General features: G+C 51.2%; 1 protein-coding gene across 2 annotated transcripts in view; it reads left to right on the top strand.

The window, feature by feature from the left end:
• The first annotated feature begins 386 nt into the window (after window positions 1-386).
• Window positions 387-25092, top strand: part of MED26 (mediator complex subunit 26) — a 52270-nt gene continuing 27564 nt past the window's right edge. The window contains exon 1 of one of the 2 annotated variants that reach the window (XM_032314730.1): window positions 387-789. In XM_032314730.1, the coding sequence (XP_032170621.1) occupies window positions 718-789 (72 nt within the window). In that variant the 5' untranslated portion in view covers window positions 387-717. The other variant, XM_032314741.1, reaches the window with a different exon arrangement.

The following is a 25092-nucleotide window of genomic DNA, read 5'->3' as shown; positions in this document are numbered from 1 at the left end:
CGGCTCGGAAAATTTAGCTGCTTCCCCCGCCCGCGATTCCCGTCACCTCCGTCCGTACGGGGAAGGCTTTCCTCCTCAATGAGGAGTCCTTCCGCCGCTCCTCCCCCAACTCCCCCCGCAGAGGCGGCCTCCTGGAGCGCCCAGGTTCAAGGACTCGGCGCGCAGCGCGCGTTTCCGTCGGAAACCTCAGTTCCCCATGGCCCAGCCGAGGGCGGGGACTCGTAGCAGCGGCCGTTGCCCCGCCCAACCGCCTCCCAACGGCTCTCTCCGCCGGGTGGTGGGCGGGGCGTGGTGACGGACCAGCGCGCCTGCGCGCGCATGCGTGGGAGCTACAGGGCGGGGCTCGCGCGCGGCCCCGCCCAGGCCCGGCGTCTCCGCCCGCCCCATCTCCCAACCTCCTCAGCGTGGCGCCGACGCTGCGTGCGGCGCGGGTTACCCAGAGTGCTCCGCGCGGGGGCAGCTCACTGGAGTTTGGTTCTCGAGGCGGCGGCAGCAGCGGCGGCGGCTCCGGTGGCTCCTCCTCCTCCTCTGGTGGCGGTGGCGCCCCGGGCCCGAGCCCCGGCTCCCCTCTCCGCCACCCCGCGCGCCCCCTCCTCCCCCGGCGCCGCGGGGAACATGAGGCTCCGCTCCCGGAGGCCGGCGAGTGAGTGACCCCCGTCCCCCGCCTCAGCCCGCCCGCCCGCTGGCCCGGCCGCTCCCCCCCGCCTCGCCCAGGCAATGACAGCGGCTCCGGCGTCTCCGCAGCAGATCAGGGACCGGCTGCTGCAGGCCATCGACCCCCAGAGCAACGTAAGTACCCGCTGCGCGGGCCGGGACGGAGGCCGCGTGGGCCCGGGACCCTCCCCCTCCCCAGTGTCCCTCGGCCGCCGGGCTTCAGGGTACCCGCCTGACGCCCACCTACCACCGAGGGCCGCTGCCATCTCGGTCTCTCGCCCCACGGGCCCGAGCCGGGGGCAGGTCGGGCAGTCTGGCGGCGCTCGGTACGTGAGGCCGAGGCTTCCGTGCGGCCTGGGCGGAGGGAGCAGACGGGAGCTGAGGCCAGAGCTTTCCCTTCTCTCTCGCTCCAGCTCTACGACCCTCGTTGCTTCTGACGGAGCTCACCCGCTTTGCTCTTCCCCGGGGACTCGCGACCCCCTGGAAGTCCTCCTGGCGTGGGGGAGGGGAGGGAGAAAGGCTGTGGAGCAACTGGTGTCCGGGGTATGACTCGGGAGCCTGTGCTGCCTGTGTCTTGGCCTTCTGGGTGATCAGGGAAGTCCTCCTCCCCTCTTCTCCCGGCTGGAAGCACCTTTCCGGTTTCAGAGGGAACCCCCCAGGTTACTTTGCCCTTAGCCAGGTGCCCAGGACGCGTGGAGAGTCCCCCTCCTTGGTTCTGCGAGTGGACATGCCTTTGCTGGATCCCTCTTGGGATCGCTGCTGACCGTAGATGATCTTGGGGAGGGTGGGATCCTTCCTATTACCTTTTTGGCCCTAAATGCCCATTGCGTCTCTAATCAAGCCAGAGCCCCGCTTTTTGGTGTGAATTAGAGGTGATTATTTTGTTTCCAGTTTCTTCAAGAGCTCTCCTTTGGCTATCCCTTCCCCTGCCCGAGGGTCCCAGCTTGGTGGTTTGTCACCTAGATGGTCAGGGTTAACCCCAGAGTTTTGCTTTCTCAGATGGCCTTCCACCGAGGCTACTGTTTGCAGAGGGATCTCCTCTGCCCCCCTTCGTGTGTGTAGGGGAAGACTCACAGTGTTCTCATATTTTCTCCAAGGGATTGTTGGCAGTAGGGGTCATTTTCCCCTGTGGCAGGAGCAGGTTGAGCAATAGGAAGATGTTGTGGCATCCAGGTATGAAGTGAGCCCCTGCATTTGCTGGGAGACCAGGAAGTGGCCATTGAGATCACTTTTTAATATGTTGGGGACCGAAGAAAAACTGTCTTGGGCCAGGTAACTCAGGTTTCTCTCACTGTAGGGTTTTTGTTTTCCCATATGTGAGTTTGACTAATTAATTACTTTTAGCACTAAGCTTTAAACTTGGTGTTTTTGGAGTAATTCACATTGGCTTGTACAATTTTGGTAGAAATTCAGGAGTTATGGTCTTTGTAACACTGATTTTTGTATCATAAGTAATCCTCTTATCCCTAGTCTTGAGGGCCCATTAAGATTAACTTGATGGTAATTGTTTTTAACAAATGTTGTATACATTTTTGTTATGACTTTGGGGGTGGAGTAGGCACAAGCTATATAAAACCTTCCAGAATTTTTTGCAGTAACTGGTGCTGCTGTAGTTCCCAAGATTGAAATGTTAGAGGATAAAGCAAGTGATGTGAGAAATGGAACCTGGCGACTTTTGCATCTTTTGTCCAGAGTATAATTTCTTGAATTCTACGTGCTTGTTTGCCTTTGGGAGAATCTGAGAGGTTGCTGAGTTATTAGCACTGATCCTTAATGCCACCTAGGAGAGCTTTGGGATCAGGAGGCACTTTGACAGGCAGTAACGATGTTGTAGATTAGGTGGAGCAGTGACCTCAGGGGTTCCAGTGTTGTGTAAGGCTGTAATCTAAAGGGTTCCTGGTGGGGGAGGAGGGAGAGGAGGGAGAGGGGTTAGCCAGAAGAGGGAGAAGGAAACAAATCTCAGGTTTTTGTATTTTAGTGTATGCAGATATTTTGCATTCGTAGAAGCCCATGGTGGTTTCCATGGGTTGGGCTTCACATTTCTTATGGTTTGTTTTGAGGAACTCCATCACTAATGGGGGCATGGAGTTCTGATATAAGTGTGGTGGATGGAATTGGGAAACTGTCTCTGAGATGAGGGTTGAAAAAAGTGCCTCCTTTAAATGCCGCCATTGCCAGTGACCATCCGTGAGCATTGTTAGAACGTTTTGACAGGAGCGTGGCTTGGAGCAAACCACATACAGAAACTGGAGCCATGGCAGAATAGGTTACCGGCAGAGATGGTGCAGCCCTAATTCTGCAGGTTCTCTGGATTGGCCTGGACTCACGGGAGAGCAAGGTAGCTCCAAGAAGGCATTGCTGGTGCACAGCTGCTTTTCTCTACTTTGCCCAATTATGAACTCCACTTTGGGATAGTTAGTTGACACATATTTAAGATGCTCATGAAAAAAAAAATGGGGACAGTGTTGAAGAGCCAACACTAAAATTAAACCTCTTCTGAGAGAAGCGACAGAGAATTGTGTCATGTAATGCTTACCTTTATGGGCATGCAATTATGGTTAATAAACTTAGCTTTTGCTTGAAAAATCAATGTCAGGCAACTGACCTAATATCCACAAGTATCTGAGAAGTTAGTGAAGTAACAAATTGACCATCTCCTTGACAGAGGAGTTCTTGAAAGGAAAGTTGTCTCTGTTCACAGTTTTAGCCTCTAGGGTATTTGAATTTCAACAGGCTCTGAGTTAATAATTTCTGCCAGCTCAGTAATAAAGTAAATCCTCTACACTCTTTTTTAAAAAGCAGCGAATAGTTTTTTCAGAACAATCTAAGCCTTACTTTCCTTGTGGCGTGTGTCCACCAAGGTGTTAGAAATCCCTGAAGCGCAGTGTGTGCCTTTGTCCCAGCTTAATCTTGGTGGATAGAGTTGAGGGCCTTGTCTTCCTGCTGCTCAGAAGTTGGAGTCCGTCCACCCAAGCACAGTCTTCCTCAGCAGGTGATTAGATTTTCATCTCTATTGGACACTCTATTTCATGGAAGTTCGGGTTGTCTTCCTGACCAGAATGTGGGCTTCAGGAACATGGTTTGTTTGTTCTTACTCTAGAGCAGAAGCGCTAGGTGCTTTAGAGTGCTAAGTGCTGGTTAAAATGATGGAACCCTAGAATCTTCCTTTGGCCTAGGAAGCCCGTGTGACTTTAATAGGTGCTGAAGTTCAGTCTTGGAGTAATCTAATTCAGAACTCTCTAGAACTGTGAAGAACACAGATGTTAGTCTGGCATCTGAGAATAGGTCTGACAGACGGTGGTGTGGGTACTGCATCCTCATAACGAGTTGAATAATGGCACAAGGCAGGCCTTGCTCAGAGCAGGTGAGCATCTCTGTAATCAGACCAGAGAGAGGCCAGAGAAGGCACTGAGGGGGAAGAAGGGACGTGAACTTGCGGAAGATATCTGTGTAAAGAAAGACCTCCCAGTGGTCAGGATCTCCAGCAGGAAACTTCAAAAACTACATTCTTTCTCACAGTTACGAAGACATCAGGTGCCAGTGGGAGGTGGTCATAGACCAAGAGGCCTCTACGGAGAGATACACAAGGAATGATAATTTTCCTACCTGGGCATTTGAAGATTTAAGATGTTAACTAGCTTCTTTGGGCTGCAGGGTCCTTGTCTATAAAGTGGGACTGGGAACTGGTATATGCACCCATAAAACTCTTTCCAGAATGTGAACCAGGGTGCATGTTCTAACATGAATTGTTTTAAAAGTTTTTTCTTTTAATGCAAGGTGCATTCTGTGAACTTCTTAAAATAGCAAAATCCTAACAGAACTCGGCATAGAGATACATACTGTATATGATTTTGCAGCACTTCCGCAGGGTCTTCTGCTTCCCTGTGGCTTCCCTGTAAGGGAGGTGGAGGGAGCAGCCGGTCTCCCCTTCCTGCAGGTGCGGAAGCCAATGGCATGGTGACAGTCAGTGCTGTTTAGTGGGGGCCTCCTGTGACCAGGAGAGGACAAGCTGCTTTTGTTTCTGTTGACTTCATTTGAGGTGACTGCCCTAAAGTTGGGGACTTACCCAAAGTTTAACTGACAGTGTTTCTAATTCTTAATGTCACCACACTGCTCTCAAAGGTGAAGAGATGACTTCTGAAGAGGCCCGAGAGGGTATTGTTCTTGAGCTGGCAAAAAAAGATGTGGGGAGCCTTTTCTGTCCCATGTAAGTTTATATGAGATTACAAATTGGTTTAGATTTACCTGTGATAGATCTAACAGGTTGATGATATTAGCCTGTCCTGGAAACATCTAAAGGTTTCTGGCAGGGACGGAATCCTGGGCCAGAGCATACCGTGGTGTGGCAACTGCCAGCTGATAATGGAACTTTTCATAAGTCTTGCATGCCAGTTTTGTTTTTTGCTTCAAGGTTATAGCACTTATGTTAACTTGAAACACTGTTGATCCTGCTGAAAGGAGGATTGCTAAAAATTGTAAAAGGGAAGGCTGTAGGTTCTGATTCTCCCCAACACGGTAGGGGTATAAAAGCTAAATGTGTTGGTGCTCTCTCATCATTCTGGTTGCCCAGGTGCAATGACATTTCTGTCTTTGCTCTTTATATGTGGCCAGGGTGTCTGAAGAGAGCAGTGTGGCATTTTATGACTTTGGGACAGGCAAGTAACAAGTGTGACTTGTGAAGCAGGTGTAAGTCTTGTTTTGACTCACTCTGTCCCTCAGAAGAAGTTGGATTTTACAGTCTGTCTCCGCAGAGGTCTCCTGGTGGTCCTCAGAAGTGACTTTAGTTGTCATCAGAGTATGTTGTCCTGGCTGGAAGTCACAGAGGCCTGGAGGACTGTCCCAAGATCAGCTTGTGGGAAGGGGCCTTTGTCTTGATACAGATGTGAAAAGGCTCCATGGTCACCTGGGCTCCTGGGCTCAGGATGTTGCCGTGTGTGGCAGGACGTGCACCTCAAGGGTGCAAGCCTTGGGGTTAGGTGAAGGAGAGGTGCCTCAGTTTTGGTGTCTGTATAAGCATCTTCTCAGAGCTCCAGTTTAGCCAGAACCAGAACTCGGTTCAGTTCCTAGGGATGGGCAGTTCTATGGGCAGGTCTCTGCCCAGCCCCCACTCTGAATTGTCTTCTTGAAGCTGTGGTTTTGTCTCTGTTTGTAGAAGTTGTGCCTTCCCCCACCCCCACCCCCTGCCCTGTGCTGTCTTGAGTCTGTTTGGTCCCTTTGGGACCCCTCAGCTGGCTGTTGGAATGGGTGACTGACTTTGTGGCTTGGTGAGTGACTGCATAGGCCGTGCATTTTCAGCCTGGCCACTTGGAGCTCCCATCTGAAGCTCCTCCTGTTGACTGTCAGGGCACACATGTAGAACTGAGCAAGCATCGACGCGGTAAGTCCGTGAACTGGAGGGAATTTCCTGCGGGAGGAAGACATACCAGTATTCTGCATGTGATGCTTAAAAGTCGTCTCTAAATTCTAGGTCTGGAGAGGCCGTACACTAACATCTTAGTCACCAACTGGTACACACTGTTTGTAGAGAAATACGGTAAAACTGAAAAAGGTGGCTCAGCAGTTGAATAAACATTTCTAGCAATTGCTTATGCTATTGGGTGTGGGGGGGTTGAACCTGGAGATGCCCAGCCCCTGACCCAGAGGGACCTGGAACAGGAAGAGAATGTGCACATGGGCAGTCTGAGGTGAGGTGGGACTTGGGGGGGTGCTGGGGTGGTCTTAGAGGGCTACAGCTCTTCAGTCCAAATGGGACAGTTCTTCGTGTGTCTTATTCAGAGGTAGTTCAGAGTTTTGAAGAGTATGAAATGACTTCTAGAACACATCATAATTTGAGTTTTCAGAATGAAAACTTTTAGAGTCAGATACAGGAAGTCTATTCTTGGTTTGTCTCTGACCTGAGGGAAACAGAATTTGGAGGGATGGCTGGCAGATCCTCAACAGTTTGCCTTCTCAGCAGTGGAATGGGAAGGGGGCAAGTGTCAGGCTCTGTGAAGGGCCTGGGGTCTGCCTTCAAGTATTTGAAGAGCTGTTGTACCTTGGGGTTTGGTTTGCTTCGTCTGGCTTTCTAAGGCAAACCTAGAAGGGGAAGGCAGGAGGTCCTGGGAGACAGGCCCAGCTGCCCTTGGGGGAGCCCTTGATTATTGTCAGAGCTGGCTTGCGACAGTCCGGAACCAGTGTGCCAGGTGGCTGTGCAGACATGCCTGGGCCTTCCATCTGGACCCCCAGACTTCTACCCAAGAGTTCCTGGAGATTATGTTCTGTGATTGTGTGAGAGGCCACTAAAAAAGGAGAAGGGTCACATCAGGTATGTGCCACTGCCAGGCAGGTGGGGCTGAAAGCCTTTGAACACTCCTGGGACTGCAGTGAGGTTTCCCTTTCCCATCCACTGGAGGCTGCAGAGTGGACAGCCGCAGCCTGCAGAGCACCTGCTGCGTGCCAGGTACCGCGTGGAACACCTTGCTTCCTGGTTTGCTCTCTGAGCTAGTCCTACACATGGATGCTCTGTCTTCATTTTAGGGGAGGGTAGAGATTAGTGACCTCTCCGGTGTTGCAGAGGACCCTATGGGCCTATATCTGGCTCAGAGGTGGTGGGTTTAATGACAATCTCCTGCCTCCCACTTAAGCCGTGCCCAGCAGGGAATTTGGACTGCTGTGTCTTCTGAGGTTTAACCTCGTAAATACAAAATGTTTTTAAATGTTAAGTTTTCGTGTTTCTATTTCCTTCGCAGTTCCCACAACCTTTCTCCCTTTGATATCTTCTAGCCTCGTGGCTCCTACCTTTTTGCCTGTGAGGATCCATTCCTATGATCAGAAATACGCAGTTTCCACATAATGGCAGATGTATTTCCAATAGCTGCTTTATGAGAAAATTCAAGGAAAGAAGCTACTCTTAATCTAGTCATGCTTTGAAGTGAAGTTGTGTCTTATCATCAGAGCAGCATCTACTTAAATCTGTAAGCCAACCTTTCTTGTGCGTGGCACCTGGGATGGGACCCTCGGTGGCTCACATGTGTGGCCTTCGGTCATTCCTTCCGCTCTCCTCTTCCAGAAAACGTTCCCGCTTTCATCCCAGACAGTTGCCTTCAGGCACTCTACATAACTTAAAAACCCTACATTCCTGCTGATAATAGGTCTTGTTGATTATGTTTTCCTGGGATTGCAGGCTCCTTGGTAGTGGAGCCTGAGATAATCCCCATGTTTCTATGACTTCCATAGTGAGCTGGTGCTTAGAAGCTCGTTGATCTTCCTGTGAGAAGGGCTGGTCTTTGGAGCAAGACTTACCGAGCAGGTACTAGGGGACAGTACTTCCCAGCACTTTTCACGAATTGAAAACATTCACTCTGTATAGCAGCACAGGGAGGGAGGTACTACTGGTGCATAGACTGAGGCCCAGTAGACACACAGCTAGAAGGGATCACACTGGAGTTGGGAATCCTCCTCTCCCTAACCCCCACCAGGCCTCACCCACCTGCTGCCGCCGCCTCTGGCACCTGAGAGAGCATAGTCGGTACAAGGTAGGCATTCCGCTCTCCTACCCGAGTGTGGATCCTCATGCTGGATTTGTCTATGGTATGTCTTTATGTCAGGCTGGGAGAAAAGTTGTACCTGAAATGCTTTGTGCTTTCTCTTGAACTGGCTGAGGAAAAGGTATGAGGCGTTTTTTTCCTTCCTGTCTCTTGGCTGGCATTTTTCACCTCTGACAGAAAAGATGACTGTTAATCTTCAATTCCTGCCCGTCTGTGGACCCTGGAGATACTGTTCAACTGCTACCTTGGGACTCTTTTAAAAAGTCTCATGACAAACCAGACCCTTTCTGGACACCCCCTTCCCTGGGTTTCATCGGGGCCAGGAAGTGGGTGATGCTTCTTCCAGGTCGTACCCTGTGATGGGTCAGCTTGACTGCTGTGGAGATCATGATCACCTGTCCACAGTGAGCAGAATGATTTCATAGGTGGCTGGCTGTGGCTGGCCTTGACTCTGTGGCGGTGGTGGTGGTAGAGGGTGGTTCTGTGGTCCTCTCATGGAAGACTCACGTGTATGTGACCATGGCTCACACCGAGAGCGCAGCGGGGGGCCTGGCAGCCCTCTCCCAGGCTCTAGTAGCCCCAGTGCCCTGCCCATACTTATACATAACTTCGGCTCCATCCCCTACCCACGCCTCTGGTCACACTTGGTTCTGGCCAAGCTGGCTGTAGCTCTTCTTGCACACATGGCGTCTGGGTTCTTCTTGTCCCCCCAACGCCCTCTTCCGTTCCATTAGCTCTCTTGACCCCTCTTGCCATGAGGACCCTGGGCCAGCTCAGGTTGGGGTATGGGGACTGTGGCCACGTTCTGTTTCTCCAGGTGATCCCCAGGGTAGCTAACTGACCTCCTCTTAAGGCCAGCCCTTTTGGAAACCACTTCAGGTAGACACTTTCCAACTTTATTTACCCCGTGCATCTTGCAGCTGTGCCAGGCGTGCGGTTGGCAAGCCGGTCTTTTAGTGCTGTCTGTGGAGGAGCAACACTGATGTGTAGGTTATAAAATAGGAACAGTTTGCCCTCTTTCCTCCAGTTGTTTCACATTATTTCCTTCAAGTGTTCAGCTGGATAGATGCCAGCAGAGCACTCGTCTTCTGCTTTTACTACTTCTTTTGGCCAAGCCGCCCCTGGGGAGGGTCGCGCTGTGCTCGTGACAGGAACGTAAGTGCAGAAGCGCTGGTTGCCTTGTGCCGCTCAGAGGCTCGGAAGTGAGTCTGTTCTCAGGTGAGGACCTGGTTTCACTCTGTCTCTTTTGTCATGTTTCCTTCACACAGTGGGGTGTCTTCTTCTCAGCTCCCCCAGTTGGGGTTTCACCTTCTTTGACCATCATCCAGAAGAAGGAAGAGAAGGTGATGCTTTCCCAGAAGTTTCAGCAGACATTTCGTTGATGCTTTTTCTGGGCTTTGATGGAATTAGTGTTAATTGGTGCACCCCTAACTCTGGGCATGGTGTTACTTCATCCAGACCATCCCAGAATAGAGGGGAGGCCTCCAGGAAGCATCCGGGTCCTGTTGGTGGGAGGGATTAAGGGGTGGGAAACAGGCTGACAATGTTCCCTGAATGCATGCAGTTTAATCATCTCTCTCTCTCTCTCTTTTTTTTTTTTTTTAAAGATTTTTATTTATTTATTTGACGTACAGAGATCCCAAGTAGGCAGAGAGGCAGGCAGAGAGAGAGGAGGAAGCAGGCTCCCTGCTGAGCAGAGAGCCGGATGCGGATGCGGGGCACGATCCCAGGACCCTGGAATCATGACCTGAGCTGAAGGCAGAGGCTTGACCCACTAGCCACACAGGCACCCCAATCATCTCTTTGATGTGATAATACCATCAAATAGTTGGCCGTGGTACTGGCTTAGGAGACTTGGGTCCAGGCACAGAAATGTGAGTCACTGAAATGTAAGGTCTGAAGTAAGCGAAGGAGTGATTTGGATATTATGAGGTCACAGCACGAGGTTCTGAGTACCCACTCCTGGTTGAACCTGCAGACTCTGAGTTGCCTGTAGTCACACTTGGGTACTTTGCTGTTACCTTGTGTTAGTGCCTGTGCTGGGGTGCAGCTTCTGACCCTATGCTAGGGTGAGGAGTACTTTGGAAGTCTAGGAGAGCCTGCCACAGTGCTGCTTGTTCCCCTGTCCCCATCATTTCTCCTGGTGCTGTGTCCAGCACAGCCAGGGGGAGGTGGTGCAGTCCCAGAGGCCCAGACTCACACAGGCCTCCTGTCCCCGTAAAGCGATCCCTTTGACCAGGTGAGATCTGAGTTCTCCGGACTTCTTTCCCCTTGGCTCAGAGGCATGGATGGACACCGGATGGTCTGTTGAAAGCTGATCATCCTGCCCATTTCCTCTTGCCCTTGGTTAGCCTGGGTAACCGGAAACTGGTACCTGCACTTCCGGGCCTGGCTTTTCTTCCCCTTAGGTTAACTGAGAAGGGTGGGGTCAGATGATCTTTCACAGCCTTCTCCATTTTTCTTTCTCTTTGTCTGTTGGGGTAGGGGTGGCTCTCAGCAAGCTCCTGAAGTTGGTGATGTCTGCACCCCCCTTGCTGGATGCTGGTAGCCTAGCAGCAGTAGAAGTGGGCCACATGTTAGGTTTTAGGCATGCTCAAAGGAGGAAAGGTTTGCGAATGGGTATTTCACTTTCACTTCTATTTTAGAGGAGCTTCTCAAGCATTTACAATTCAGTTTGAAGGTTGGTGACAAGGCAGTGCTGCCACTGAATGCAGGAACTTAACTTCTTGCCAAAGGGCAGAAATAGCACCTTTCCAGGTGTGGTGTGAGCTTGTCCCGCCTTTGCTTGTAACTTCTCTCACCCCATCACTGAGTCAGAGTGGGGCATGTGTGTCTGTCTGTCTGTCTTATGTACAGACATCTTCTATGTGGTGGGAAATGCAGCAGGTCAAGTGTGACCTCTTGACAGGTAGGCCATTGAAGAAGAGGGGATTCACTCTCCTGTTTCCAGTTTGAAAAGTGCAGAATAACTCTGGTTTTGCATGGGGGTGAAGGAGCCCTTATAAGAAAATGGTAGTGTTGGGGCGCCTGGTGGGTGGCTCAGTGGGTTAAAGCCTCTGCCTTCCACTTGGGTCATGGTCCCGGGGTCCTGGGATTGAGTCCCGCATCAGGCTCTCTGCTTGGGGTCGGGGGGACTTGCTTCCCCTCCACCCCCGCCTGCTTTTCTGCCTACTTGTGATCTCTGTCAAGTAAATAAATAAAATCTTAAAAAAAAAGAAAGAAAGAAAGAAAGAAAGAAAATGGTAGTGTCCACAGGAAGTCAGGGAGGAGCATGTAGAAGCAGGGCCTGTGCTTCGGACAAAAACAGTAGGGGCCCCCAGCCTGCGTCATTCTCCCCTATGGCAGGACAGAAATGGTAAGGACACTGTTCTGGGGTGGGGGTGGTGCTACCTTAGGGTTTCTGGTGGATTGCCTGTCAGCTCCACTTAGAGGGGAGTGGGCACCTGCTTGTCACCCTGGTGATGACACTCCGGGTTAGGATTGCAGTGAACATGGTGGGGGGTGGGCTTCCCCAAGTTGGGAAATAGGAAGTGGCATCATCTGCTTTGTGAGATGAGCTGACCCTGGGCACAAGAGTGTGCTTGTGTTTGTCCCTCCAGGCTGTCTTCCTGGGTCATCGTGCTGTCTCCAGTTCCCTGCTATAGCGTTGGTGCTGAGTGCACCTCTGCAGGAGTGAATGAGGCCTGATGTCTGATGTCTGACACGGATTGGTGCCCATTGTCCCCTATTCCGCTTGCACCTCGCTGTGTTAGCCATTCCATTCTCTCCAAACTCTCTGCCCACACTGCCTCCTTATCCCCGAGTGCGTTGGCTTTGCCTAGCACTGCCAAGGCCCTGTCTGCTTCTAAGGCTTTTCCCAGATACACTTAGAGCCACAGCTTCCAGGGACACCTGAATCCCCTCTCTGCAGCTGACAGTTGTCCTGGATGTGCAAGCAGCCCATTCTAGAAGGGAGGCGCCGCCTTTCCTCTTGCCCTTGGTATGCTGTGCTGTGGTGGTTGGCAGTGCCACCACTCTGCAGGCGACCTCAGAGCTGTCCTGGGGTCCCCCTCCTGTGGCAGCTCCTTTCCTGCAATATGGGATCTCCAGGGAGGTCTAGCGCAGCTGGTCTGCCTCCTGCTCTCCTCTCCACACCAGCTGAAGAGTGAATGTCCCAAAACTGACATCACATCTTCTCTCTCGGGGCTGTGTGGCTGACTGGATAAAGGCTGAGTTCTTCAGGTAGCATATGGTGGAGAAGACAGTCTTTCTCTGGGTGGAAAACTGAGGCTTTGTCATTAGACATGACCGAGCTGGAATCTTGATTCTGCTATTCACCTTGCAGCCTTGGATGAGGTCGGGTTTTCAGCCTTCATTTTCTCAGGAGGATGTACATATGCAGCTTCAGAAGGCTCATGAGAATGGGATGTGGTCCCAATCCTGATGTGCCCTGGTTATCGACATACATGGCAGCTCACAGTTCCCAGGCCTGGGAGTGGGCAGCTCCCACCCTCCCCCCACCCCCAAGCTGCCAGTTCCTGTCCTTACCCTCGGGTCAATGCCGATTGGATGATTCATGACTGGGAACTAGCCAATCACGGGGCTGTATCTTCCTGGCCATTGGTTGGTTTGACCCATTCAGAGCCTGTGAACGTTTTAGCACTTGCTGGGGTGAATTGGGGGGAGACCTGAATGGGAGAGGATATGAGCGGGTTGCTGCTAGGGTCTCCCACTTGGGGACAACCTGCCCAGGAGTGACACCAGGCCAGAGAGTTGAGGGAGGATTAAGACACCATGGCCTGACCAGCCCAAGGTGAGCCCTGCCTGAATTTTTCAGTTGTGTGAGCCAGTGGCTTCTTTTCTGGGTGATGAGGTCCTTTTGAAAGCTGACTTTTCTGTTACTTGTAATCAAGTCTAGAGAGAATCCAGACAGAATCAGCCAAGCACCTTATGCTCCGGTCTCTGGCTCAGGTGTCTTCGCTTCTCCTCTGCTCCAGCTGTGCTCCGGTGCTCATCCGTCAGCTCCTGACCTGCTAGTGTACCCACACCTGCATGGTCCATCCTTCCTCTTTTTCCCCCTCCCTCTTCACTTCCTACCTGCCTCTCTGGGCTCTGGGCTCAGGGTGCCTCCCCCAGCAAGGCCAGTGCCAGCTATACAGGAGCCCTGTATTCTGGCTGTTCTGGTGCCCTGGTCTGATCTTTCCCATACTTTTAACCTGTCTGACATGCCTGTATTACACACTCCCCCACCCCCACCCCCACCCCGGCAACCTTGGTTCTTCTGCTAGTGCATAGTGAGCCTCTTCATTCTGTTAAGGTCAGTGGCCAGTTTATGAAACAGAGTGGGTTCATCTCTGGTTTCAAACTACAGATGAGCGCAAGCAGTGCCTGTTTGGGGAGGGTTGAGGGTAAGAGTTTAGGTTTGGTGGGCCTCGACAAGACAGCTGCTCAGCTCATGAGTATTGGGGTTGGGTGGCTGGTTCCCTGGAAGACTCTTCATTCCTGTTAGGACTTCTTGGCCTTCTTTAGACTTCTTGGCCTTCTTTAGATCTCACTCCTGGTGTCCTCCTGTGTACGTGGGTTCTCTGGGAACCCTAGTGGCATAGTTAGCACTCAGGTACCGAGCCTGTCCTGTGTGTGTCCCATAGTTCTGGGGAGTGTGGGGATTCTGGAGGCAAGTGGCAGGACCCGGGGAAGGGGGAGGGCGCCCTAGGTGTTGCTGTACTGGTCCAGCCCCTTCTATGGGTTGTGAGCCCTTCAGGTCCAGCCCGCAGGAGGGCACTAGCCTCCTCCCTCTCGGTTGGGTGAGGCCCCACCCAGGATGACTTCCCTTGTAGGGGCTTCTAAACCAGCTGTGCTGTGAGAGCAGCACCTTCAGGTCCTTCTCCTGCTTTTGTCTGCCTGGACTTGGGGCAGATCACTTCCTGTTTCTGAGGCTCAGTCTCTCTATTTGTGGCTCGGGGCTGTTGGAGCCATTACCTGGTGGTGGTGTCCTGAGAGGCTGAGCATGTCAGTGCCTGGTATGGTGCCCAGCTTCTGTTGTCACCAAGGTGACCATGAAGGAATGAGTACTGTCTGTGTGATAGGTGAACAAAAGAGGGAGGGAGGTTGTCCTTGCTGGAGGCCATGCACAGAAGGGGGAATAATCCTATCAGTGACCACAGGCCTGCAGATGGAGTTCATAAGGTTATTTTTTAATCTTCGGGCCTTAATAGATAAAGGAGAACCAAAGCAGCAGCTCTTAAGGTGCCCTCACTCTCTGCTAGGTATTATCCCATTTCATAGAGGAGTGGAAGGCTAAGCCGGGTGACGTAGCCAGTCACCTGGCCACTGCATAAGTGACCTTGGAGTGCTAGCTTTCACCACGAGACAACACGGAGAGCCTGCAGAGAGGAGAAGGGTGTGAGAATCCCTGCAGAGGTCTTTTCCTTCCAGAGAACTGCTCGCTGATGGAGATGGTCTCTGTCTGTGCTGTCCCATGTGGTAGCTCTGAGCCATGCATGGGTGGTGACTAACAGGTGGCTGGTTAAGACGAAGGAACTGACTTCTAAATTCTATTTAATTTTAATGACCACCTGAATTGGACAGCACACTTCTGGGGCCTCAGATTACTTGTGCTTTGGGTAAGGTCCTGGGACTGTGTTGTTTTTTTCCACATGGGAAATAGGGGAGGGGGTTGCACCTAGGTTGGCAGAGGGGTGCAGAATGGGGCTCTTGTCCTTTCCTTGCCACCCACTCGTCTTAACCCCTCCCCAGCCAGACAGCTCTGGTTATTCCAGTGTCTCTAGAGCCTCTGAGCCATATCTGCTCCACTTGTGAGGTCTTGTCTTATGGGAAAGAAAGCCTACTCGTTTCTTAAGTCTGGATTGATGAATGCAGTTAACAATCAAATAGAAATCCTTTGAGCCAGATGGACAGAGATGGACAGATGGGAGGACAATGAATAAAAGAAAGAAAAGTATTTAATGTGCAAGGGTTTTGGAGTGAGGCTTGGGTTCAAATCTCTACCGCTCTGTCTCTGAGAGACAGAGACAGCTCTGTCTCTGTCTCTGTCATTGGACAAATCGCATCAGATAAATATTTGCTGTCAGTCTCCAGTTTGCTGTTGTCTATAAGGGAAGAACCAAACAAGTCCTGCCCTACTGAAGGGCGCATCATGGGCGCTGAGCACGTCCAAGCCCTTCCCTGCCTTTCTGGGAATGGGGACAGGAGCACTCATTCCCCTGGATGAGTTTGTAGATATTTAACTTTGGTTTTCACAGATGCTGTTCTTTCTCAAAGATAGTCTTCCCTTTAGTGTGAGCAGTGAGCACTTACCAGACAACATTGCATAATTTTACACATTTCTGAAAGCTCCCTGGGGGTGGGAAACAGGAAGAAATAGGTTGTAGAATAAAATCTCAGACTTGTAGAACTAAAGGCGCACTACTTTGGAAGAGGTGTTTTGGTTGGGACTCCCAGTCAGGATGAAAACCTGTCTGGACTTTTCTGAATCCCTTTGTACTGCATTTGCAGAGGGGGGTGATCAAAATCTGATTTTGTGAGTGAAATCACCTTTAGGAAACAACATCCTTTCAGTCTGGAGAGGGTTTTTACAATTAACTGTCCCAAGATCTTAGAGACATCACGGGACAGAGAAATGTTGATGTGATTAATAACCAGAAAGTATACCTTGTCCTTAAATGTGGGAAGAAGGCATTGGCAGGAAATCAAGACTTGAGTTAAAACTACCCTGTTGCTATTTTCTGCTTCCAAGTCTGTCTCCCACCCTGCCCGCCTCATCCCACACCGCCCTGCTGGCAGGATCCAGGAGCTACTTCATACCTCACCCTTTTGGAAAGTTTTTGTGTAGGGAGAGGCATAGCCACGTTGGTGTCCTTTGAATCTAGTCCTTTTACTCCTAGGAATCTATTAACAGGTACAGGCTGAATTTTAATAATAATGTTAATATATTCACTTAATAATGATTGTTGATGTCATTAATTTAACGGTATGGGAGAAGCTTAGGAAACACGTGCATCTCCAGAGTCAAGTAGCATAGAGCTGTGAAGAACAGTCCTGAAAGCTCTGTGGAAAAACAGACAAGTCTTGCCATGATGAAGAAAAGGAGTATTTTTGTTGGCCAAGCACAACTAGGAAAGGCACAAAAACTGGAGCTTTGGATAAAATGAGAACCACTTGCGTTGGGGCAGTAGGAACACTTTTTGTTTTTTTTTTTTTTTCTGTGCTCCATTGTCTTTTTAATTAAACAGTGAAAAAAAGAAAATAAAAGTAGACTACTTTAGCCTGAAGAGCACTCAAGAGCTATTGAGAGCAATCGGATATGGAGGGGGCGCAGACTGGTGTGTGCTGCCGCTTGCAGAGAGGGTAGCGTTCTTCCTCACGCGCATGTGGGAAGCTCAGAGCAGCAGCGTGCGATGCTTTGCCCTAGTCGGGGCCATCAGGACAAAGAGGACGTGCGTGGACTCATGGGTTTTATTCATCGCAGTCAGTGACGCCATGGCTGTGGCTCTGTTAAACTCCTGGTGTCATCTGTGCTTCCTGCTTTTTGCCACCTTACTATTTCCGGTCCATCTCTAAGTCCTAGTGGCTCTACCGCCAGAATGTCTCTTCTCCGTCTCTGGTGTATGCCTGACCATCTCCCTGTTGGGAAACTTCCTTCTTTCTCCTTCCAAAGCAATATCAGATCTCATCATTCTGCCAGTTAAGATCCTGTGCACTCAGAACAGACATCCCATTCATTATTATCATAATCTACAGGTGTTCTGTGACTTGAACCTTTCTTTCTTTCTCCTCAATGTGTAATACTTCCCTGTCCCTCATTCATGTCCAGGCCTCCTCCCCAGGTCCGTGAGCATCAGACTCCTTCAGGTCTCTCCTGGTCACTCATTGTAAAGAGTCCCATCCCCTCCCTGCTGTGTCACGCTGCCGCCAGATGCTTTCATGTCAGGGTACATGTAGGAAATGACGCTGTGCCCACAGTGCACTGGGGGAGCGGTTGAACTGGGACTGGAGGGAAAACCTCAAGCATGACATTTGTTCAGTGTGATTGTAAGAGAAATGAAGTATATAGTGTTAGGGAATGTGTAAAATAATTAACTTGTTTTGACTTTCTGAATAATATTATCGTTAACTTTTATAAGAGGGAGTGCTATGTCCGTGAACCTTTTATTATGTTAGGTTGGATTTTTTTCGCTTGACTCTAACAGTTACTATAGAGAAATTCTGTTTGCATGTGCAGGTGATGAAACTTAGAGCCAATTTTTAGTAAACATTCAATAATTGGCAAGAATTGCTATATCTAATGAATCCAAGTTCTTCCCTCTTTTCCGTTTGCATGTAATGTTGAAATACAGTAATTATGCAAATGGATTTTCATTTCATTCGAACTTTATTTCAGGTTCTTTGAAGTAATGTACTCTAATTTACTCTGTGGTGTGCCAGTAAATGTTTGGCAACTAGCTTTTCTGGAAAAAAAAAAAGTATGCATGCACATACACGTGTAGGTTTATACATTTTACTGATATAGAGGATGGGTAGTATACAGTTTACAAATAATAAAATACATAGCCCTCTTTGTTGTCAATTCTGTGTACCAGTTGTTTCACAGATTGCTTTCCTTGATTTTTGCTAAACTTTTTAAACTGTAGTCAGCTTAGGAGTGTAGTTCTGACATGAATGTCGATTGATAGCTTTGTTTATGTAATGTTGAATGACACAAAAGTTTTCAAATACTGGAAGGCTATTTCCTTGTTCGTTTGTTATTCTTAATGTAATGACTACAGACATGACACACTTTTAAATTTAATCTGCATTATTAACATTTTCGCCATCACTTTCTTAAATCTAAATCCCAGGGGTTGGCAAACTATTTCTGTAAAGGGCCAGGTGGTAAATATTTTGAGCCATAGAGTCTGTCACAACTCTGCCTTTATTTATAGCACAGAAGCAGCCATAGACAATATAGAAATGGATTGTTATAACTGTGTTCTGATAAAACTTTATTTATATAGCTAAGTTTATGTTGTTTCATCTTGATAAAAAAAATATAAAATGAAAAAACCCTTTTATTTACAAAAACAGACATTGGACTGGGTATGGCCCAGGAGTGAATGAAGCCCTAATTTTTAGCATTTGCCAATTTTGGTGGTGGAAGTACTTCCACTGTGGCTGGTTCCCATGTCATTCCATGACAATACCACACGTGGAGTTGGGAAGAGATGCCTCAGTAGCACACCATTTACCTAAACAGTAGTAGCGGGGCAAAATAAGTAGGAAGAGATGAGTTGTGAGTATTTCATTGCCTTTGTTTTCAGTACAACTTGTGAGCCGCTATGATTGCATTTTTTACAGTGGCTGTGTTTAACAGCCGGTCCCTAAGATTCCTAAAAGTTTTACCCCAGGCTCTCATGGGTTGATGTGAGCTGGCTCCAGCACAGTCCTGGGTAGAGTCCCTCCTCCTAGCTAGTGTGGACCCTGGCTGCAGGCCACAGGTTCTTTGTCCAAGATGGCATCACTGCCTTTGCAGCCAGCTGCCAGCATGGTTCTCTTGGTTTGGAGGCTGTGGTGGGAGCCCCTCAGGGGCATGCGGTGAGCCAACTGCCTGAAGGTGGGGCGGGGCCAGAACTCTCCAGATTCTGCTCCGGTTCTGATTCTCTGCAGCCTCTGGGGCTGAGGTGCCCACTTCTCCGGGCCCAGAGGTCAGAGGAGGATTTCCTGTAACATGCCGTGTGGTTATTTTTTCATAGTTTTTGGTACACTGACATTGTCTTGTTTGCCTGTCTGTTGTCTGCCTTCCCTGACATGTGTGGAAGTCCCACAAGCTCTGTCTGCTCCCTGACTTCCTCCTTCCTCACCATGTGCGCGATATGTTTTTATTTTCCCCGTAAATAGATCACTGCTGAAGGAACGCTCATGTCTGTTCTCTGCGGGCTGCAGCAGTTGGCAGTGCGCAGTCCAGATGGGTTTGGGCTCCTGCGTCCAAGGTTTTCCTGTTGTTAGAGATAAGTGTTCCTTCTCGGTGTGTGCAGGGTGCCCTCCCCATTGGAAGGGAGCAGCTCCCATCTTCTAGCTACTTTCTCCCACATCAAGAAACCACTGTTGCTAACCTCACCACCGGGCCATGGAAGTTGCTGTAGGTTTCAGCGTGGCTAATGCTGTGTTTGTTTCCACTCCCTCAAAAAAGGAAAGAGTGAAACCTAAACCCAGTGCATCTTGAGACTGCTCTGTGCGGAGGGTGTGGGCCTCGTTGACAGGGCCAGACGGCTTCAGAGTCCAGAGGCTCAGTGGGCTCTCCCCTGCTGGTCGTGGGGTGCCCCCGCATCCCTGCTTTACAGAGAGTCGCACTGCCACATCTGTGAGATGGCAGGACTGGCCCAGCCTGCAAACTGTGTCATTCCTAATTAGATGAAGGTGTTTGTGCTTTTGGGGACCCAGTTCCAAAGCCATCATAGCCCTGGTCTTGTTGGGAGGAGAGCGATAGCAGCTCCAGAGAAACCAGTCCACTGCAGTATCCAGACGGGCCCACGCCCAGGCGGGCCCAGGCCTGTAGAGCCCCAGTGACCCCCCTGAGGATGAGGTGGAGTCACCCGTATGCTCTGTCAAGCCGCCTGGGAGGCTGGTGATCTGACACCCATCCCTTTGCAGGGAGATGGAAGTGAAGAAGTGTGTATGTGAGTTAGGGGAGTGAAGGAGGAGGAGAGCTTGCCCCACTGAATGACAGATTGGCTAAGGGCTGGATAAGAAGACATATGTGAAAGGTGATTTGTTACCAAGAGCCCTGTGCAGCCTTCAGCTGTTTCTTTCCTAGGGGCTTTCATTGGCAGGGTGAGCCCTGTAGCTCCCTCCCTCCCAGCACTGTGGAATCTGGGCTGACCCCTTCTTCTGTCACACTGGGGTTTCCCCGCCCACTGCTCCTCTGAGCCTCTTACCTGTCCGGGAGTGCTGCCTGGCACCAGCATGGAGACTCCACTCCTGGGCTGCCTCGGCATCTTGGAGGTACCATCTCTCAGCTGGGTGCCCCATACCAGTCCCGTCTGCAGCTGCTCTCGCTATCTCGGGGGGATGTGTGGACATGGACTGCAGGTGGGTGCTGGCAAAGACCAGTGGAATTTCCTGGGCCGCCTCCTGTGGAGGCAGCCTTCTGGGTCTCTTTTATATCCATGTCTTTTTTTTATTCACCTGGCCACATTGTGGCCTTTAGGCTGCCTCTCCATCCGAGAACCCCAGGGCTTCGCCCAAGTCCTGCCCATGCTGGTGTCTCACACTCTACATGGGCTGTCACTTTGGGCAGGAATCTTGTTTCTGCATCTCCATTTCTGAATCTGTAAAATGCTCTATGCCAGTGCAGCTCTGGGACTTGTGGGACTGTGCCCTTATGGTGGTGGCACCGTGTGGAGCCTTCAGTAGACACAGGAGGCGGTGGTGGTCAGTGTGTCAGGAGACCTAGCTGTGATTCCTTCCCTGTCCCTACAGCCAGAGCGACTGTATTTCTTATCCTCCACACCAGGACACTTTTAAAGGGAATGAGGCACTATTAAAAGTTACACTGGACTACAGGTGTAAATATGTATTCTGGCAAACCAGGTCTGTGGTCACTTTCCACACTCCGCTGTCTCTGTTTGAAAGCTGCTGTCCTTATGTGCAGTCCCTGCAGATCCAGAATATCCCCTCTGCAGAACCGGCTCTGGCGACTCACAGCCCCCTGAACTTCCCCAGCCTGCACATCCAGGTGTGGCCTGTGCTCTTGGGCCTTCCTTTGCCTCATCCTCTGCCTGAAATGTTGTGTTTTCTTTTCTTTTCTTTTTATTGATATGTCAGTACACAAGCAATAAATACATTTTTCTTTTTAAAATGTTAGGTGTTTGAGTTACAGCTGAGGCCACTTTGGCCTCTGTCACTGGTGCAGTTTTTCCTGTCACTGTGGAGGGGACCACTGTCGTGAGTCTGGAGTACGTCTTTGTGTGTCAAGATACATCCTAGAACACCATGCGTGGTTTTTAAATAAATGCTGGCACGCGAGTCTGTCATTTTGAAGGCAGCTCATTTCCCTCAGCATGTCCTGGCTCTCTGTCTTTGTTACATATGAGTATAATTCATTTCTTTAACTGCAGTGTAATATTTTCTGTGATTGTATCTGTTTCATTGTCATGGAGCTGGATCCCAGAATTTATTAATAAAACAGTGTATTTGAATATTTGTGTGCATAGCTGCACCGAATCTGTCGGACAGTAAAAGCGAGGAGTGCTGGCTTTCACCGTGGCAGAAGTGGTGGGGCAACTTCTGTGGGGGCCCTCCACGGGCAGGGCAGACCCAGCATCCTCCTCCATCGCTCTGCTCTGAGCTGGTGCTGAGGGGGTGGGAATGGGGAGAGGCAGCCTCCTGCACTAGCACAGGGCCCTGTGAGCACTGCCTGGAGCCTGCTGGGCCTGAGACCCTCCCTGAAGCGGGTCACCCCTCCTCCCTACTCTCTTTTTCTAAAGCCAGGGTTAGGTGCCATAGGGCAGGTGAGGGCGGAGCTGGCATTGGCTCTAGGAGGCAGGCTGGGCGGGGCCCGAGGGCATGTCTGTCCCTGACACACAAAAGCAGCCAATGTAGGGCCTCACTCTTTATCCACCTGGAGACAGCTGAAGTCTGTTGCCCCGGATCTTCTGTGGCTCCCCTCAGATGTCACTAGCATTCAGGAAAACCCTCAAGCACTCAGGAGCACACCTGGTTTAGCAGGAGTCCAGAGAGGCGGTGTCTGCATTGATTCCCACTGCGCAGATCAGGACCCCCAGCTGGCCAGCACTTGAACCGTGTGCCTGGCAGAGTCTCACACAATCCCATGGGAATGCGATTGCTCCCCCACCCCCACCCTCCCGCCCTCCTTAGAGACACAGAGGCTGATGACGTTACAGTAGAAGGCTCTGGGTTCCATGCCGGCTTCTTCACTCCTTCGGCTGCCCCATCCAGTCGCATATGCGGCACTTGTCAGCCACAGTGCTCTGTGAGCTTGAACAGGGTGACAGGGTATAGTGCTCAGTGCAGAAGAGGAGCAGAGGAATGCCGGGGGTGAGGAGGGTGGGGCGAACTGGAGGGAGGGCAGTCCCGGCAGAAGGACTTCCAGGAGCTCAGGTGTGCTGATGCTGCTTTCACTAGCGCCCTGGAGCTGTTTCTGAACGGAGCATGGAAAGATTGTTGGTGAGCTGTGGGTGGGCTGGGCTGGGAGATGTGGCATTCAGGTGTGGCAGCTGGTGCCCCAGCCCCGGCGGGAGGAGAGAAGCTGTATGCCAGCCTTGGCATCTGTCTGTTCAGACATGGTTGAGGGGAGGGGATGATTGGGGATGGCACTGGGTCCCAGATGTTACGTTGGGTGTGAGGGAGATGGCGTACCTCTGCCCGCCTCTGGGCACTCAGGGTATGAGGAGTAAGGTGTGAACCTTTCAGTCACATTTTAATGTTTCTGGGGTCAGGCCATGTTTTCCAGTTGGCACCATTTGTCTCTTAGTGGTTGGTGATACACCGGTGCATCTCAGGGTAGGTGAAACATGCTGACCCATGAGCAGTCTGTGCTCAGAACCTTGGGCATCGATCGAGCTAAGGGACACATGTCACTGCGACAGTGCCAAAGTAGTTCCCTGGCATCAAGCTGCAGGCCCTCCCTTCCTGCCCTGTCCCTCTCTTCAGACAAGCCCCAAGCCCCTGGGTCCTGCCTCACTCTCCCCTTCATCTCACATCCACCCCATCTTGCCTGTCACCATCTCACTCCAGGGGGCTGGCCCACACCTACAGATTTTCTCTCTGGTTCGGCTCTGAGCTCTCTGCCAGACGGCCAGATCCAGCGATTTAAAACTGCAGTCGGTTCTGACCGTGTTGCTTGCTGCTCTGAGCATGGGCTGGGTCCATTATGTGACCTGCCGTGGCCCCCCTCTCCTTCCCATCTGGTGTTCTCTGTGCTTGTGCTACTGTGTGCCCCTGGCCCTTTGCTCCCAACTTGACGAGCCCTCACCTTCCTGGTCTGGCCTACAGACTGCGGCTCACTCTCCAGGTCTCCTCAGAGAGCCCTTCCTCCATCCTGCTCCTTGGAGGCCTCAGAATACCCTGAGCGCCCCGCAGCCCAGCCTGCCCACTGGCCCAGCCACACGGGGAGTGCCTTCAAGGCCGCGCTGTGCTTTATCTGTGTGTCTTTCTGGGAGAGGCGGTGGAGCCTGTGGTGAAGAGCCAGGTTTTGGTTGCGGGGCTGCTGGGGCCCCAAACCCAGCTGTGTGACCTCGGTGGAATAGGCGACCTTGTTGTGCCTTAACTTCCTCTTCGTGAAAAGGGACTGATAGAGCCTGACCCGTTTGAACAATAATTTATAGAGCTATGTGTAAGAATTTGTTTTCTTTCTTTCTTTCTTCTTCTTCTTTTTTTTTTTTTTTTTTACTTTTACTTTTAGTTTTTTTGTGTGTAGTAAGAATTTCTTAATCAAGTAGTGCCTAATTTGCCTTATTGAGGCCCTTCATAGTACATCTTCCAGGCAAAGCTCCCACTGTAAGCTGTGCCTGCCTGTAGGCTTATCATTGGGAGTGACAGACTGGCAGGGGGAGGGGGACCCAGAGACTGCCTCATGCTTGGTGGGGGAGCACTATCAGAGTTACAGTGAGAAGGAGGCCTTGGAAGCAAGAAACCTGGGGAGCTGATCAGGCTTTAAAAAGCTGGGCCAAGACTTCTTGACAGGGCCTCTGGGGTCTGGTGGGTGTTGGGGGGGGCATGTGTGGTTTTGAGTGTTTGTGTGTCTCAGAGTCTTGGTCAGACACTCAGAGAGGCAGGTTCCCCTTTGGGTGTCGTTGGCAGAGGTGCTATTAGAGGAACTCAGGTTAGGGGAGTGGGAGATTGCTGGGTATAACCCAAGAGGATAGGCCAGGCTACCCCTGCACCCCAGTGCTCATAGGTCTATCTGCCCTGAGCTCTGGGTTAAAGAAGGTTGTGAGGCCAGATCCAGTTTCAGGAGCAAGGGGCATTGGTCAGAGATCAGCAAAGGGGAGGTAGGGTATATCTGCTATTCCTTCCCTCAGCCTGTTTGGAATTCACTGTTATGCCATGAGGGAGGCAGAAGCAGCACTGGTGCCCCTTTGGCAAGTGGTGGTTAGTGCCCTTTGGTGGAGAGACTCCCACATAGGGCCCCAGGGCGTGGGTTTTGCACACAGTGCAGTTAGTTCTCAGAGCACCTGTGAGCTGGATGGCATTGTCCCCCCAGGACATAGATGAGGCCTGGGGGGACTGACCCTGCCCCATGGCAGGGTGCTACAGCAGAACCCCAGTTCCAGCCCAAGGCTGAGAGGGGGAGAGGGCAGTGCCAGCAACATGTTGGTGAGGCCTTGGACACGGATGGGCAGTAGGGACTTCAGCCAGGGGACTCAGATGTGCTCAGAACACTCTTCAGTGGTGATGGGAACTGCAGCTCATTCCCCTCTACTGCACACCCTGGAGGGCACTCCAGCTTCTACAAGGCAGGCTGAGCTTGGTTTTCCCAAACCAGTGTCTGGCCCAGTAGGCTTCTTCCTGCCTCTTTCTCCTGGCCTCACAGTCCTCCTTATCTTCCCCTATTCCATGTCTGTGCATGCCTATGGCTCTGCACCCCCACCGCCCCACTCTTCCCTCCTGAGCCTCATGCTCGTGAAAGACCTGCAGGCCTTCCCCGGAGCCCTGCTGCTGCTACACTCGCCTGTCTCCTCCACCAGGATGGGACTGTTCGAGCCAGGGCGGCTTGAGGACAGTTCCCACCCAGAATCTGGCAAATAGCAGCCACTGAGTGGAGATCAGATGAATGCCTCCCATGCCTGAGGAGGCCCTGTCCAAAGTCCTAGTGAAACAGGGAGGACCGAGAAGATCCCCCGGGCAGGAGTTTGGCAGAAGCAGAAGTGCAGCGTTGTCTGAATGGTTCTTCTCTGGCTCTCCTCACCTTAATGGG

This window comes from Mustela erminea, chromosome 1, assembly GCF_009829155.1.
Source record: "Mustela erminea isolate mMusErm1 chromosome 1, mMusErm1.Pri, whole genome shotgun sequence".
NCBI lineage: Eukaryota > Metazoa > Chordata > Mammalia > Carnivora > Mustelidae > Mustela > Mustela erminea.
This window is presented reverse-complemented; position numbering and strand designations above follow the sequence as displayed.